Source organism: Macaca thibetana, chromosome 17 (genome assembly GCF_024542745.1).
Source record: "Macaca thibetana thibetana isolate TM-01 chromosome 17, ASM2454274v1, whole genome shotgun sequence".
Taxonomy (NCBI): Eukaryota; Metazoa; Chordata; class Mammalia; order Primates; family Cercopithecidae; genus Macaca; species Macaca thibetana.
In genome coordinates this window covers 57589526-57608436 of record NC_065594.1, presented here as the reverse complement: position 1 = coordinate 57608436, position 18911 = coordinate 57589526, and the positions used below count along the sequence as shown (strand labels likewise).

General features: G+C 36.2%; 2 protein-coding genes across 16 annotated transcripts in view; one reads left to right on the top strand and one right to left on the bottom strand.

The window, feature by feature from the left end:
• Positions 1–18911, top strand: part of MYCBP2 (MYC binding protein 2) — a 1055480-nt gene that overhangs the window by 428901 nt on the left and 607668 nt on the right. The gene's annotated exons all lie outside the window — the stretch shown is intronic.
• The window catches only part of SCEL (sciellin), a 110415-nt gene continuing 108021 nt past the window's right edge, over positions 16518–18911 (bottom strand). For all 15 annotated transcript variants that reach the window (XM_050766451.1, XM_050766452.1, XM_050766455.1 and 12 more), the window contains one exon: positions 16518–17536. In XM_050766451.1, coding sequence (XP_050622408.1) covers positions 17520–17536 — 17 coding nt within the window. In that variant the 3' untranslated portion in view covers positions 16518–17519. The remainder of the gene's footprint in view (positions 17537–18911) is intronic.

The following is an 18911-nucleotide window of genomic DNA, read 5'->3' as shown; positions in this document are numbered from 1 at the left end:
TAATCCAAGATCAGCCTGATCAACATGGAGAAAACCCCATTTCTTTAAACAAACAAACAAAAAAATACAAAAATTAACTAAGCGTGGTGGTTCACACCTGTAGTCCCAGCTACTTGGGGGATGAGGTGGGAGGATCCCTTGAGCCCTGGAGGTCAGGACTGCAGTGAGCTGAGATCAAGCTACTGCACTCCAGCCTGGGTGACAGAATGAGACCCTGTCTTAAAAAAAGAGAAAAGTTTATAATGAATTCAAGCATTCCACATATATTAGAATTGACAGAAGTCTCAATATCTTATGAAAAAGATGTGTGTGTGTGTGTATATATGTATATATATATATCCATATGCCTCCATTTTAGAATTTTATGTTTGTTGAAATTTAGTAGAACCTTTAGATTTTTCCCTTTTTTCACCTACATTAATCATCCAGTATTGAAGAAAACCATGAGAAAAAAAAAAACCAAAGAAAAAAAGAATCTTTGAGGCTAAATATTTTGATCTTTATACATTTTCATTTTTCTTCCTGTGTGGTATACATTTCCTTTACCATATTAAAATATCATGGAATTAGGCACTTCATTGGTACATTCCTCTAGCATTTCTTGAACAATTCTGCCTTCACTTAATGATTGTCAAAAATTTTCTCAGGTTGTAACATCTCTAAAAAGGTGTAATATTAGAACCAGCAACACAGGTATGTAAAGTGCCTGGAACACAGTTGGTGCCCAGTGAGTAGAATTATAATGATGTCAAAACATTATTAATATGGGCGTACCTTTGATTTTCCCCCTTTTCCTACCCATCAAAGAAAGTCTGCATTGACAAGCCCAATTTCCCACTTCCTCTCACCTCTTAAAGGATAAATATAATTTTGTGCTAAATTTAAACCTAAGCCAATCTACTAAATCATGTGAAGAGAAAGAGAAGAGAAGGCCGGGGGCCTGTGGGGGTAGGGTATTGGAGTTGAAGTTAAGAGGAGTAGAAAAGGAAGGGGGATTTTAATAAGAGCGGATGTCGAGTATGTATTTGAATCCCCTTGACTGTCCTTTGAGAGGTATCTTATAAAAGATGAAATTCTTTTTAATTATGTTTCAGGAGTCAAACTACCCTTCTTGACTGTAGCAGTGTTATGGGACTGAACCCTGAGAATGTCTGGATTTACAAGGCTTACATTATTGACATGAAAGTTGTATAGAAAATTATTAACATTGCTCAAACAGAGGTTTGGCCTTGCCCTAGACTCCTGGGAGATAACTTCTAAGGCCTTGGAATGTTCTACTTGCTAAGTGTGAGTTTGTTTACCTGGGGGCTTTGGACCATGGCAGATATTTTATGCTAACAATATGATTTATGTTGGGGCCTTTGGATCATACAGTATCAGTACCTCTGGAGAGGCTGCAGACGAAGGTCAGCCATGCAAGTGTTCAACCATGTCTACGAGACAAAATTCTAGTAAAAACTCTGGACGCCAAGGTTTGGATGAGCTTCCCCAGTTGCCCCTACGCAGTGCAGATTGTCACACATCATTACTGGGAGAAATAGAACCTGTCCACACAACCCCACTGAAGAGAACAACTGAAGCTCAACACTTAATGTCTCCTGAACACTGCCCTGTGCTCCTCTTCCCTTGGCTTATGTTAATCTGTATCCTTTGCCTGTGATAAACTGTGAATATAACAGCTTTTCTGAGTTTTCTTGGGGGGCCTCCCAAACTGATAGCTGTGTCAGAACTGAAGGTGGTCTTAGAGACCCCGGAACTCAGAAGTTGATGTCAGAAATGAGGGTGGTCTTGGGGACCAACAAACTTTGCAGAAGTGCATTGAGAATATATTTCTACACACAAATGTAAGATAAAAGTATTTATGAAAAAGCTTAAAAGTGAAAAGAGGAACCACATTCAGAGGAGAACAAGTCTAGAATTGTAGACCAACAAGCTGTACTTCCAGAGAAAATGTTAGAATACATAGTCAAAATAGCAAAATATGGAAAATGATATAATTTCTAAAGAAATAAATGATGATTTAATGTATTCTTTACAGTAGTGATAAATAAATTAAAATATTTATAGAATGGGTATAATGCATATTAACTTTAGTAAAATTTTTATTTAGTCCCAGGGTTTGATGTTTTAAAGCATCTTATGTTAAACAGCCTCCAAGAGGACTACAAATTTAACTAATTCAATAGTGACACATGCAGAGTACAAGAAGTAACTCACAAAAGAAGAAATCTATACAAATGCATGCTAGGACAGAACTTACTTTGCAAATGTATGGCATAAAATCCATCCAGACAAATAAAAACCACAAGTTAAGTAGGAGTTAGCAGCGTGTCACTGTAATTCTAAAACTTAATAAAATACTGCATTATCCAAATAAGAGAATGGCATATAAGGCTAAGTCTGTCACTGTATTCTATTCTAGTGGGATAATTTTTAGATTATCATATTCATTTTAAAACTCCATATATAGTGAAAGAAATTTCAGCATGCTGGGTTCCAATCTTAGCTTTGCCACTAACAAACTGGCTATCTCATGGAAGCTATCAGAGTTTGGCCTTGCCCTAGAGCCCTGGGAGATAACTTCTAAGTCCTTGGAATGTCCTGTCTGCTAAATGTGGCTGTTTACCTGGGAAAGTCAGGTCCCCAACTCTCTTCATCTCCAGATCCTGTAAATTGAGGACATCAGGCCAGAATCATACTAAAATCACCACACAGATCTTAAATCCTTTGTTCAACAGGAAAAGACATTATTCAAAATCGTTGGGAGGATTGAATCACAGTATATTTGTATGCAAAGAGATGTTTCACAGGAGGCTGTGGGCTACAACCTGCTGATGAGCTATCACAGGGGCCAGGTCAGAGGCCCTGGCTCACAGGAATCTATAGCTGATACTATTACCAGCTCCCATAGTCTTTCTTTAGTTGTAAGAACCTCATTTTACTAGGCATGTAGCTAGAAGCTACATTTCACAACCTCCGTTGTAGTTAGGTGTGAAATGGGATATAAGTGGCCAATTGGATGTGAGTGAAAGGAATAGGGCTGCTTCTTCATCACATCCATTATTTTTCTCATTGGGGCAATTACAGAGCTGGTGAGCTGGGATTATTTTGTTTTGTTTTGTTTTGTTTCCTTTTTTGACACAGGGTCTCACTCTGTCGCCCAGGCTGCAGTGCAGTGGTACGATCTTGTCTCACTGCAACCTCTGACTCTTGAGTTCAAGTGATCCTTCCACCTCAGCCTGCCAAGTAGCCGGGACTACAGGCATGCACCACCACGCCCTGCTAATTTTTGTATTTTTTGTAGAGATGAGGTTTCGCTATGTTGTTCCGGCTGGTCTTCAACTCCTGTCCTCAAACAGTCTGCCCACCTTAGCCTCCCAAAGTGCTGGGGTTAGGCGTGAGCCACCACACTAGGCCTTCAGCTTTGATCATGAGATACTAGCGGACGGCAGTGTAACATGTGCTTGGGACACTTTCCTGGGCAGAACCTACTTTTGTTTTCAAGTGAGAAATATATATATTTTTTTAAATTCTATCTTGTTTGAGCCACTGTATTTTAGAGGTTTTTGCTACATCACTTAGCTCTGCCCTAGTTTATATACAGATTGCTACTAGGAATCAGGTGCTATCAAACAGGAGCATAAAACACATGCTATTAGTTAATTGTCTTTGTAATAGGAATGAAGAAATAAATGTTGAAAACTAAAAGTTTATTGACCCTTCTTATGCTATGGCAAAATATTTGGCAAAGTTCTCACTTGCCTTAGCTACCTATGAAGCCCATGCTAGAAAAAGAGATTGGGAAAACCTAGAATATTTGTATATTTTAGCTCTTTCTTACTGAATGGTATGGATCAAATGTTTGTATCCTTCCAAAGTTTATATGTTGAAAACCTATTATCCAGTGTGATGGTATTTGGAGGTGGGGCCTTTGGGAGGTAATTAGATCATGAAGGTGGAACCCTCATGAATGAGATGGTGCCCTCATAAAAGAGGCTGCAGAGAACTTCTTTGTTTTTCTATCATTTGAAGGCACAGCAAGTAGTTTCCATCTTTGAACCAGAAAGTAGGACTGCAGCAGAAACCAAATCTGCCGGCACCTTGATCTTAGACTTCGCAGCTTTCAAAACTGGGAGAAATAATGCTTTGCTGTTGATAAGCTACCCAGTTTATTGTATTTTGCTATCACAGCTCAAATGGACAAAGATGCTGCATTTACCATGAGAGAGATGAAGTAAAGCAGAATTTAGTCAGTTCACAAGCACAGATGCCTACATGTTGCAGTTCAGTCCTGTCTGAGACCTGTAATCAAAATTGACATTTACAGAGCATTTCATTCAAATGTTATAGAATACACATTCTTTTCATCAGCACATGGAACATTCTCCAGAATAGACGCTATCTATATCTAAAACCATATTATTTCAATAAGTTCTGAAAAATATTCCATAAAATTCAACATCCCATTATGATCAAAATCCTAAAAAACTGGTTATAGAAGGGAAGATATCTCAAGATATCTCTTGTCAGCCCACAGCTAACATTATCCTGAATGGGAGAAAAGTTAAAAGACTTTTCTCTAAGATCTAGAACGAGAAGAAGATACCTACTTTTACTACTTTTATTAAGCATAGTACTAGAAGCCCTGGACAGAGCAATCAGGCAAAAAAAAAAAAAAAGAAAAAAAAAGGAAGGAAGGAAGAAAGAAAGAAAGAAAGAAAAGAAAGAAAGAAAGAAAAGAAAAGAAAGAAAGAAAGAAAGAAAAAGAAAGAAAGAAAGAGAAAGAAAGAAAGAAAGAAAGACAGACAGAAAAGAAAGAAAGAAAGAAAGAAAGAAAGAAAGAAAGAAAGAAAGAAAGAAAAAGAAAAGAAAGAAAGAAAAGAAAAAGAAAGAAAGAAAGAAAGAAAGAAAGAAGAAAGAAAGAAAGAAAAGAAAGAAAGAAAGAAAGAAGAAAGAAAGAAAGAAAAGAAAGAAAGGGCATCCAAATTAAAAAGGAAAAAGTAAAATTAGCCTTGTTCACAGATTACAAGATCTTATATTTTAAAAATCCTAATGATTTAACCAAAAACTGGGTAGAACTGATAAATGAATTCAGTAAAATTGCAGGATGCAAAATCAACATACAAAAAACCAGTGACATTTATATACACCAACAGCAAACAATATGAAAAAGAAATCAAGAAAATAATTCCAATTACAGTAATGACAAAGAATGTAAAATACCTAGGAATTAACCAAAGAAGTGAAAGAGCTCTACAAGGAAAACTATAAAACATTGGTAAAAGAAATTGAAAAGGACACAAAATTTGGAAAGCTCTTCCATGATCAGGGATTAGAAGAATTAATACTGCTAAATTTGTATGTCAATACTACTCAAAGCAGTTTATAGATTCAATGTAATCCCTATCAAAATACCAAGGCCATTATTCACAGAAATAGAGAAAACAATCCTAAAATGTATATGGAACCACAGAAGACCCCAACTAACCCAGGAATAGCCAAAGCAATCCTGAGCAAAAGGAACAAAGCTGTAGGCATCACACTTCCTGACTTCAAAATATATTACAAAGCTATAATAACCAAATCAACTGGCATATGAACAGGCATATAGACCAATGGGACAGAATACAGAACCCAGCTACAAATCCACATATTTACAGCTAATTCATTTTCAACAAAGGCACCAAGAACAATGGGAAAGAATAGTCTCTTCAATAAATGATGCTGGGAAAACTGAATATCCATATGAGGAAGAATGTAAGTAGATACCTATCTCTCACCATATACAAAATCGAATCAAAATAGATTAAAGACTTAAATCTAAGACATGAAATTATGAGAACACAAGAAGAAAACATTGGGGAAATTCTCTGTAACATCGGTTGGGGCAAACATTTTTTGTGTAGGAACTCAAAAGCACAGATGACATAAGCATAGTTAGATAAACGGGAGTAAACCAAGCTAAAAAGCTTCTGCACAGCAAAGGAAAGAGAACAAAGTGAAGAGACAACCCACAGAATGGGAGAAAGTATTTGCAAACTATCCAGCTGACAAGAGATTAATAACTAGACTATATAAGGAGCTCAAACAACTTAACAGGGAAAAAAACTAATAATCTGACTTAAAAATGGACTAAAGATCTGACAAATTTTCAAAAAAAGACATACCAATGGTCAATAGGTATATGAAAAAATGTACAACATCACTAATCTTCAGAGAAATGCAAATTAAAACCACAATGTGATATCATCTCACCCCAGTTAAAGTGGCTTTTATAAAAAAAGACAGGGACCAATTGATTCTGCTGAGGATGTAGAGAAAGGGGAACCCTCTTACATTGTTGATGGGAATGTAAATTAGTACAGCCACTCTGGAAAACAGTATGGAGGTTCCTTAAAAATTTAAAAATAGAACTACTACATAATTCAGCAATTCCACTACTGGGTACATAGCCAAAAGTAAGGACATCAATATATTGAAGAGATATCTGCACTACCATGTTTACTGCAGCACTATTCAAAATAGCCAAAATATAGAATCAGCCTAAAAGCCTATCAATGAATGAATGGATAATGAAAATTATATATATATATATATGATATTATTCAGATATAAAAAAGAATCAGATCTTGTCACTTGCAACAACATGAATAGACCTGGAGGTCATTATATTAAGTGAAATAAGCCAAGCGTGGAAAGACAAATATCACATGCTCTTACTCATAAGTGGGAGCTTAAAAAGTGGTTCTCATGAAGATAGATTGTATATTGGTGGTTACCAGAGGCCAGGAAAGGGTGGGCAGAAGGGGAGGATGAAGAGAGGTTGTTTAATGGATACAAATATACAGTTAGATAGAAGAAATGGTGTTTAATAGATCAGTAGGGTGACTATAATTAACAATAATCGGTCTTTGTACATTTCAAAAAGCTAGAAGAGAATAATCCAAATTTTCCTCACATACACAAAAGATAAATATTTATGATCAATACCCCAATTACCCTAATTTGATCTTTATAGGTTATATGAATATATCAAATTATCACATGTACCCTGAAAACATGTATATCTATTATCTGTCAGATATAGATAAATAGATAGATAGATAGATAGATATAAATATAGATATAGATATAGATAGATATAGATGATATAGATATAGATATAGATAGACTGGGAGTCCAGTGATTGAGGATTTAACCAAGCTAGATTATATGGTTTTGATCTGTGCCCCCACCAAATCTCATGTTGAAATATAATTCCCAGTGTTGGAGGTAGGGCCTGGTGGGAGGTGATTGGATCATGGGGGCAGTTTCTCATGAATGATTTAGCACCATCACCCTTGGTGTTGTCTTCAAGATAGTGAGTTCTCATGAGATCTGGTTGTTTAAAAGTGTGTAGTACCTCCCCACTTTCTCTTTCTTGCTCCTGCTCCCACCATGTGAGCTGCCTCGCTCCCTACTTACCTTCCTCCGTAATTGTAAGTTTCCTGAGGCCTTCCCAGAAGCTGAGCAGATGTAAGCATTATGCTTCCTGAATAGCCTATGGAACTGTGAGACAAACCTCTTTTCTTTATAAATTACCCAGCCTCAGGTATTTCTTTATGCCAGTGCAAGTATAGATTAATACACTGGGAAATCCAACTGCAGCTTTATGACAAAGAGCAAGAGATATCACTGTTTCTCAGAAACTCTTGCAGGGACTTCCATCTAGTGCTTTTCCTCAAACAGTGGGAATCAACTCACCTGCAAAGATCATTCAATTGAGGGAGAGAGGGATGAGCCAAGCATGGAAGCCAGTAAATAAAAGAGAAAAGTCTGCACATGGAAGAACTATGACCACCTAAGGCCTTTGCTAAGGTTGCCTTCATATGGAACTGACTAGTAGAAACAGATTAGAAGTCTATTACATTTTTGAGCAGATTGTACTGCTTAAAAATAAAACATAAACCAGACTTACAGAAGCTATGATAGTTTGCCATTCCCTCCTCTCACCCTGAAGTAACCTTTCTGTCCCTAAACCCACACAGGTAGAAAGCAGGCCATAAAAGCTGCGCAGCCACAAGGAGGCCAAACTCTCCAACGTCCACCTCAGGTGCGACCATGGAGGCAAGGGGGCAAGGGAGTTCCTCCCAGAGAGCAGAACCAGGTCAAACCCAGGAACTTAATACCAGAGGAAACTTTTCATAATTACTGGCTGGCAAAATTGTTAGCTAACACAGACCACAGACTGCTAATCTCCATCCTTCCCTTTTCTGAATGAGAGTTCTCATTGTGATTATCTTTACTCCACAGTGATGTATTGGACGCCCGGGAGGACAGATAACTCACATTTCAGTCTGTAGGTCTCTGGACTGGAAGAAGTCATATCGGCACCTGACAGAGGGCACTAGGGGTCAAGCAGAATCCCTAGCCTCTTAGCTGGATGGGTAATTGAATGGGATTTAGAGATGTCCTCCTTGAGGAGTGTTCTGTGTGTAGGAAGAAAGGTGGACTTGGGTACTTGAACAAGCAACTCTATAAACAGTTTTTTTTTTAATAGATGCTGCTCTTTATTTCCAATATTCATTCTGCTTTCTTCCTTTAATAATAGAAACTCCTTCGATGTAATGAAAACTCACAGCTAGAGACTACATTTCATTCTCTTGTGCAACTACACCTAGTCAAGTGTCCCAAGGTGTGTCAAATGAGATGTGAGTGGAAGTCATGTGCAACTTTTGTGTCACATCCTTAAAAAGGAAGATGGCTGCTCTCCACTCCCCCTTGCCTGGATGCTGGAAAGGGGAAGCAAAGCTGGAGAACCTGCTTTGACCTGGTATTAAAAGCAGCTTGCTAGGGGATGGTGGAGCAAGAAGACAGAAGGAACCAGCATCCCTGGATGACCTAGAAACAGAGCTGCTTGCCTTCTCTGGACCACAACCTAATTCTGGACTGTAATGTGGGGAGAAAAATAAATTTCTATGTGTTTGGAGCCACGGTCTTTCTGAATCTCATTGTTATAGAAGCTTAGCCTGTACTCTAACTAATACAATAGCTAACATTTGACAATGTTTACATGCCTAGCAATAGTGAAATGGCATAGAGGTTTTCGTAGTAATTTTTCAACTTGATTTATTTTAAAAACTGTATTTTATAGTAGTTCTTGACATACAAAAAAAATTGTGAAGATAGTATAGAGGTTCTGTATACCCCACACTCAGGTCGCCGTATTATTAACATCCGACATTAGTATTGTACATCTGTCATAATTAATAAACCCATTATAAACTCAAATCTATATTTTATTCAGATTTGTTTAGTTTTTACCTAATGTCTTTTTTTTTCCCATTCCAGGATCCCATTCAGGATACCATAGTACATTTAGTTGTCATATCTCCTTAGCCTCTTCTTGGTTGTGACGGTTTCTCAGACTTTCTTGTTTTTCATAACCTTAATAATTTTGAGGAGTACTGGGCCCTCAGTTAACATATTTCTGATGTTTATCTCATGATTTGACTTGAGTTATGGGTTTCAAGGATATTTATATCATGATTAGACTGGAGTTATGCATTTCAAGGAAGAAGACTGCAGAGGTATAGGGCCACTTTTATCACATCATATTGAGGGTACATGCCAGTGACACAATTTATTACTGTTGATGTTAATCTTGATCACTTGGCTGAGGAAGTGTTTGTCAGGTTTCTCCACCATAAAGTTACTCATTTCACCCCTCTTTCCATACTGTGCTCTTTGGAAGGAAGTCACTATGCACAGCTGATACTTGAGGAGTGGAGTTATGTTCCATCTCCTTAAGAATGGAATAGCTAGATAAATTATTTGGAATTCTTCACATGGGAGATTTCTGTCTTCTCCTCCATTTAGTTATTTGTTCCATTATTTACTTACACCATCACAGCCTCATGGATATTTATTTTACACTTTGGATTATAATTCAATACTACATAATTTATTTTGTTGCTCAAATTTTTCCCAGGTTTGGCCATTGTGAGCGCTTTCAGTTGACTTCTCTATGTCCCTTTAACATATTCACATCATTTTGTGTGTGCATGTGTGTGTTTGAGCACTTCCTTATTTTCTGGCACTATACGATGCTCCAGGTTTATCTTATGTACATACTGCTGTAGTCCAAGAACCAGTCATATCGCCAAAGAGTGCCAGTTCCTTCTATGGGAGATAGTATGAGAAATCAAGACCTGAATGCAAGGTATGCTCACTGCTACTGGAGTTTCATTGCTTCTAGGCATTCTCATCTGAGATAGCAAGAAAAAATATATATGTATGGTAACTGATATAGATATTTATATACACATACCTACAAATGTTTCTATATATAACCATCTGCATCTGTATTAAACTATCATGAGTTCATACTGATAATTCCAACTCTTTTTCATTGCCACATGAATCATTCTAGCCAGCCTCCTTTGCTTGCTTATCTGTAACCATTAATTGCAACAGTGAAAAGCCTGGCTCCCACAATCTGCTGTCCATTTACTTAATTGTTCAATTCCAGGATACATGTATAGTGGTTTCAGAGTTGTTAACCCTTATGCCCATGGGAAAGAACTTTAACAACTAGAGTACAATGTCTGTATACAGTTGCTTTTGCATTTAGTCTTACAATCTTCACTCATTTTCAAAGTTACGTAGGTCAAGACCTTTTCCCCCTTTCCTCTTTAGTGATACTGTATCATACATTTGTAATACGATTAGACTCTTTTGTCACACTCTGCATTTCATGTTGAAATCCCCTGCCCCTGGCCTCCTAAATGATATTTTTAATTTGCCTACTACTAGAGTTCATTCTTTGTACTGTAAAGTTCTGTGGGTTTTGATAAAGGCATAGTGTCATATATTCATTATTAGAGTATCACACAGAATAGTTCTATTGCCCTAAGAAACTCCCTGTGCTTCACTTACTCAGCTCTCCATCTGTACCACCACCCCTAACACATACACACTTTACCTGAATCCCTGGCAATCATTGATCTGTCTACTGTCTCTATGTTTTTACCTTTTCTAGAATGTTATATAAATGAAACCATACAGTATGGAGTCTTTTTCAGACTTATATAAATGAAATAATACAGTATGGAGTCTTCATTCACTTAGCAATAGGCAGTTGAGATATATTCATGTTTCTATAGACTAAGTAGTTTATTCCTTTTCTTTGCTGAATATTATTCCATTGTATAGATATACCATAGTTTGTTGAGCTATTTCTTTATTGAAGGACAACTTGATTTCCTCCAGTTGTTTATGATTATAAATAAAATTGCTATAAATATCTATATACCGGTTTTTGTATGGATATAAGTTATCAGATCATTTGGGTAAAAACCTGGGAGCACAATTGCTGGATCATATTTTAAGACTATGTTTAGCTTTATAAGAAACTGCCAAACTGCTGTCTGAGGTGGGTATCTTAGTCCATTTGTGTTGCCATAAAGAAATATCTGAGGCTGGATAGTTAATAAAGAAAAAAGGTTTATTTGGCTTGCAATTCTGCTGGCTGGAGGATCGGACATCTGGTGAAAGCCTCAGGCTGCTTTCACTCATGGTAATAGATGAAGAGTAGCCAGTGTGTGAAAGATCTAATGCAAGAGAGAAAGGAATAAAAAGAGGCAGGAGGCACCAGGCTTTTTTTAACAAGCAGCTCTTGTGGGAACTAATAGAGTGAGACACAGTTATTACTGTGAGGATGACACCAAGCCATTCATAAAGGACTTTCCCCAATTACCCAAACACCTCCCATTAGGCCCCAGCTCCAACACTGGGGATCAAATTTTAACACAAGATTTAGATGGAACAACCATCCAAACTGCGGCAGTGGCTACACAATTTTGCATTCCTATAACGATGAATATGAGAGTTCCTATTGCTCTGAGTACTTGCTAACAACTGATATTATCAGTTTTTAGATTTTAGCCATTCTAATAGGCATATAGTAGTATCTCCTTGTTTCAATTTGCGTTTTCCTAGTGACAAATGTTGCTGGGCATCTTTCATATGCTTTTTTGACATCTGTATATCTTCTTTGGTGAGATGTCTGTTCAGGTCTTCTGCCCATTTTTTTTAACTAAGTTTTTTTTTTTTTGTTTCCTTATGTTGAGTTTTAAGAATTATTTTTACATACTAGGGACAAGTTTCTAATCAGATATGTGTTTGCAAATAATTTCTTCCAGTCAATGGCTTATATTTTATTCTCTTAACAATGTCTTTCACAGAGCAGAAGTTTTTAATTTTAACAAAGTTCAACTTATATACAACCATTTTTTATAGAGCATGCTTTTGGTGATGTATCTAAGAACTCATGTTGCTTTTCTCCTGTATTATTCTAGAAGTTTTATAATTTCGCATTTTACATTTAAGTCTATGATCCACTTTGAGTCAATCTTTGTGAAAGGTGTAAGGTCTGTGTGTAGGTGTTGTTTGTTTACGTTGTTTTTGCATTTGAGCATTCATTTTTCCAGCACCAGCACCATTTTTGAAGACTATTTCTTTCTCCATTGAATTGCCTTTGTGCCTTTGTCAAAAATCAGTTGACTAAATTTGTCTTAATATAATTTTAACCTGTTTGTGAAATCAGTCATACTCAATAATATTTTAATGATACAAATCTAAAAGGCATACATGAATTCTACCAAATTTCAACATTCACTTAATGATGTATATCTTTAATGATCCATTATGAATTTATGATGACCAGACTCTTGCCTGCTTCTTCAGCCTCATCTCTTCCTGCCCATTCCAGCCTATTTCCAGCCTCCTGGCAGTCTTTCTGTGTATTTAGTCTTTTCTAAGTCACACTGAAGTTTCACTGGACATAGGGCCTAAACACTTTCTTGTGGGAGACTTTCAATTTGGTTTGTCTTTATGAGCTGAAGAAACCCTAAAGCTCACAATCTTTCCTTTTGTCTTAGGAAAATATGTAAAATTCCTTCATTTTAGCTGTTAAGAAAGTTATACCAGGATCGAAAGTTTCTTTCTTCCAGATGCATTATTCATATTGCAACAAAGGAAAATCACAGGTTTATAAAATTCCTATGAGAAGTCTCCTAAACGTGAAATGATGCTGCCTTACTGTTTAATGTTTCTATTTGGAAAACAGAAAGGGATATGATCCTTAGGGCCTTAGATGAGGAGAGGAAATGTCACACAGGATCCATTACTTTCCCTCAAGATGCAGGTTGGTTCAGATCTTACTCATCTCACCTTTAAAATAGTCATCAGAGCCTGCCTGGGCCCAGGTGAGCAACTTCAGCCTAAAGTCCAGGACTCAGAAGGCATTTGGGTAACTCATCATGGCAGAGAATTGAAAGCAGTCTGAGTAATATCTGATTTTTTTTCTTATGTGGTTCCCTGTGGAACCATGTAATAGAGGAAACTTACAAATCTTTTGACTGGTCTCTGTCTCCTGGCAGCTTTGAACTTCCATCTCATAACGTTTAAAGAAGCAAGGTTCAGTTTAGCCCAGACAAATGGCCTGATTTGGGCCAATTCTAAGACATCTTCTCCTGGATAGCTTTTTCCCAGGCTGATTCCTTCCCATCATCCAGATGATTTGAAATATTACCTCCTCACCTGACCACCTTATTTCTAAAACTACCCCTTCATCTAGTCACTGTATTTTACTCATTCATAAGTCTTATCAATTTCAGAATTATTGTGTTAATTTGTTTTCTGACTTTCAAACTCCTTCTCCACCTCCTGCTGGCTTTAGAATGTAAGTTTCATGAGGTCAGGAACCTTGATTGTTTGGGTTATTCCTGGGAACTAGAATGTAGGTCTTTTTTTAAGTTATTGAATAACAGAACAAATGAATAAATGAATGAACAATGATAGATGATAAACCATGCATTTTTTTCCAAGGAACCTAGAATAATTGGGCATTTAGATGTATTAATGAGAAGAATGTATCAAAGAGAATACAAAGATCCTTTCCAGAAGGCATTTACAAGGCAATGATGATGATCACTTTCCTCTCTTACAGTGAAAACATTGAAATCACTACCTACCTCATGCATTTGAGTATTTCATTAATCTCTCAGAAAGCATACTTTGTTTTTCTTTTTTAGATGGAGTTTTGCTCTTTTCGTCCAGGTTGGAGTGCAATGGCACGATCTCGGCTCACCACAACCTCTGCCTCCCAGGTTCAAGCGATTCTCCTGACTCAGCCTCCCAAGTAGCTGGGATTACAGGCGTGCGCCACCACGCCCCTGCTAATTTTGTATTTTTTTTAGTAGAGACAGGGTTTCTCCATGTTGGTAAGGCTGGTCTCAAACTCCCAACCTCAGGTGATCCGCCCACCTTGGCCTCCCAAAGTGCTGGGATTACAGGCATGAGCCGCCATGCCCAGCCAGAAGCCACACTTTCTAAGCAGGACAAAGATCCAGTAAATAAGGGTCAAAATGGTGCCTCAACTTGTGTTGGGATAAAGTCAACATGCAATTCTAAAGTACATACAAAATATTCAACAACTCTTATGCATCTAATAAAAGATATCATCTAAGAACTGGGTAAGTAACAGGAATAGATTCATAGTCATGTGATGGTTGAGTTGGTGGAAACATTCGAAAGTCAATATTTTAAACCCCATAGTTTAAACAGTAGGGAATGTGTCCAAAAGGGAATATGGCTTGCCCACGTTATACACATATTTATAGGTGGCTCTGGGAACTGTTGAGCACTAGGGAATAGTTGGAACTTTAATAGCAATTTATTTACATTGTATCAAAATAACCAGCAAATTCAGCAGTACAAAAAAAAAAAAAAATCAACATCCTTGTTAGTTTGCCATGATGTAGACCCAACAGTCACTTGTTTTGGTAGAGCTCTTTATCAAGCTGAATGTTCCAAACACTCACAATTTTCCGTCATAGTAAACAAGTCAGGGAATGCACAATAGTGATAGCTGGACCATCTCATCACTTATATCTAATAAGTTGAGTGATTGCAATCAAACCATTAAGATATACATATTACTTCTTGAATAAATTCTTATTTCTTGGCCTTATTAAAAGAGAGAATATCATTTTACATTACACTATTTCTGAGATTATTATATGTCTTTGACTTATTTAGAAGGACATTGTCATGATGAAGCTATTCATTCTCTTTTAGAGACATCTTTTTATTGGTGATAGAATTCAGGACCTAGTATCCTTAGATTTAGGCAATTGTGCCCAGGAAAAGTGTCAGTCATAACATAATTAATAGCCTGCAAAAAATGTGAGATCTTGTAAGTTGTTTTGGGAATCTGTCACTTCTATAGTGAAAATAAACTCAGACATAATGAAATGATCTTGATGAATCAGAAACATTTCTCTCTCCATTTCATGTCTATTCCATTTTTACAACAGCTTTTGGTTTGATTTAATACATTATTATAGGAGAGAGGGCCCATTAAACAGCTATAGAAAATGAGAAATGTGTTCCTTTTAGGTTTTTATACTTTTTAAATGATATTCAGATGATTTTAATTACTACAAAAGCATTGAGATGTTAATATACTTTAGATGAAAGGGAGGGATACCATTTCATCCATCCTTTTCTGCAGTGAATTTCAACTCTGAGAAAATTATTTCTTTTGATCACTCTGATAGCATATAATAAAAGAACAATAAAACATGTGGCTCAATTACCACTGCTTCTCATCAAGCATGAATTAATGAATATAAAATTATTATTAATTGTTTTTCCTGGCTCCCTCTTCATTGGACAACAATTTTACATTGCTGTATTTTGATAAGCATTTTGTGTTTAACACTTTGTGAACCAGGCTTTAAGAGGAACAGAGGCATGAAATTATTACACAGGAGAATAATTCTTTGAATGTATTAACATTTGGAAAACACATGATAATCTTTTAATCTCCCTAGTTTATCACAGTTTTCCACAACTGCCTTAACTTCTCTAGAACTCTGCCCCTACTTCCATGTTCCATACATCTTTTTTCTAGAAACAGTTGCTATATGCACATAAAATGGTTTAAAAGTTCAATTTCCCAATGTTAATAATACTAGTTCCTCACATGATTATTACATGTTCAATTTCTTCAGAAAAGTTTCTTAAAAATAAAATATATAGCCGGGCGCGGTGGCTCAAGCCTGTAATCCCAGCACTTTGGGAGGCCGAGATGGGCGGATCACAAGGTCAGGAGATCGAGACCATCCTGGCTAAAACGGTGAAACCCCATCTCTACTAAAAAATACAAAAAACTAGCCGGGTGAGGCGGCGGGCGCCTGTAGTCCCAGCTACTCGGGAGGCTGAGGCAGGAGAATGGCCTGAACCCGGGAGGCAGAGCTTGCAGTGAGCTGAGATCCGGCCACTGCACTCCAGCCTGGGCAACAGAGCAAGACTCCGTCTCAAAAAAATAAAAATAAAAATAAAATAAAATATATAGCTTGAGTAGTTAAAAATAAGCTAAACAGTGCAACAGAGAATATAATAGATTGTGATCACTATCATTGACAAAATTAATGTTGGTGAATTATATTTACAAACACTTCACATAAAGATTCTATGTAACTGATAGTTCATTTTATTTTTGTAAGCCTTTTGTAAATAGGTGCTATGTAATATGAGTATATATAACATGCTAAAGAACATATCCTTTTAGTCCATAACCATTACTTCTAATAGATTATATGTATACCCAGATTTTCAAATGCATACAAAGAAAATTTAACAAATAATTACATGTAAGCTATACATGTCATATGATTTTACCTGTTACCCATCAATCTGTTTCTGTTTTTAAAACACAGTTTTCAAACACTATGTCTGTGATTAAACAATGACACTAAAGTTAAATTGTTTATATGTCCTACCTAGTTCAATAGGCTTAATAAACACATATGCATACATGTTTCCAAAGAGCAAACTAAAACCTGCTTTAGAATCAGAGAATTTGGGAAGCAAAAGGAACCTTAGAAATCATGTTATCCAATGCCCCTTATGTTACAAATAGTAGCACAGAGATCTGGAAAGTTTAGTGATTTTTGAGGTCTATAAACTTTTTATGTTAACATCTTTCTGCCCAAGTGTATAAGAAAAGTGTTGTTAGTATTTCTTTTGCAGAGGAAGGAAACATATCTTGCTTTCTTGACAGTTCTTCAGGATGTCAATGTCTATGAATCCGAATTCTTAGAGAATAAAAGGTGAGGAAATGAGAAACTTGGTTTAAATAGAAACCACTCACAGCCAACATATGGAGCAGGGATGGACCTGGCTGGAGTGTAATGCTCACTGCCTATCAGAAGCATCATTCCTTTGACATTGGTATCTGGAACCATTTGAACTTTTTATTGCTAACTCTAACCAGAGACCAGATGGCTCTTTTTATGTGTGTGACCTTATTGAAGACAATTAGATTACTTATGCAATAACAGAATTATTAATTTTGTACAAGAGTTGATCTTCAATGTGAAAGCTTTTCTAGATTACATATTATTAAGATAAAACTTGTAACTTTTAATTCCTTAATGAGTGCTTTTCATCTTGATTTCCTTGTGCCAGAGTTATGGAATCCACTTTGCTGAAAATTAAAAGAAAAAAGACATGCAAATTCCGTACAAAAACAAGCTCATCATTAAAAATTTACAGACAATTATTCACCCAAAGGGCAGTGGTAGATTAAGGATTCCACTTTTCCTTCCACTTCTGAAATAATCACTATGGCTTTTGGTCATACTGTGTATATGATGTACCAGATGCCTGGTATGCATATTTATGAGATGTCTGAGAGTCATCTCCTGACAACTTATATGTACTATAAAACATGCAATGCCTATGGAGTACATATAGGGGGGAAGACACAAAAACTTCTGAGTCTTTTGGTAATCACACCCACTAAGCCACATCATGAACTCTGGGAGAATAAAAATTTTAGAGCTACCACCATGCACGTCAGGACCCATGATATAACATTAGATCATCATAAGATTACTAATTCAGGAAGAAAAGTGAGTATGAGAGCTCTCTGGGGGAAGCAGAACATAGAAGGCAAAGTATGAATATAATTAGGTATGTTCTTGTAATTGATTCTGCAGCCTGATGGAATGTGGGTTTCTGATATTTTTTCAGAGCATTTTCTAGATGTAGTCTCCCAGTAGCTCATTAATATCACACATTTGTCATTAAATTCCATACTTTGGATCCCACGTAGGAGTCCCAAGTGTTCCTTTTTCATTCATCATACCAATAAGACAGCAGGAAAAAGTGCCTTTCACATAGTACTGTTGACCATCTTCTCAATATCATTTTGGTTATTTTATCTACTTACTACTGAATCTAAAAGTAAAATGTGGATAGTAGCTTTTAATAACCAGTCAAGTTTCACAGGACTTAATTTTGCTAATTTATGGTACAATGTGCACATCTCTTAAATCAGCTTTTAAACCTTTCATACGTAGCTTATAAAAAATGTTAGTTAAAAACACAGGTCCTCAATATCCTTTTCTCACATTGCGTATGCTAATTAAGAGTGCAAATTATAGTAACATTGATCTTAGATGGATAAAAAACTTAAATGCTATATTTTTGTAGAATTACATAGAATTAACTAAATTTTCAATTTAAAAGTAATATTCAAAAGCATTTAATGCAATAACCAAATTTAGTTTAAAATTATACAATATTCAAGTGCAAGCATAAAATGTCATTTACGAATATGGACTTCAATTTAAACAATTATGTGAGTAGAGAATATCTTTTTATGTTTGGAAAAAATGGAAAATTGTCTAAAATGAACGACCTTTTGGTTTAGTTGTATCTATATCGAATCTGATACCAGAAGGCAATATAAAAGTTGACTGATTTCACACCATTAAACAAAATACTACCATAGTATAAATATCTGCAGCTGAATTATTAACTAAATATAATTAATAAAATGTTTTACTTTATTAAAA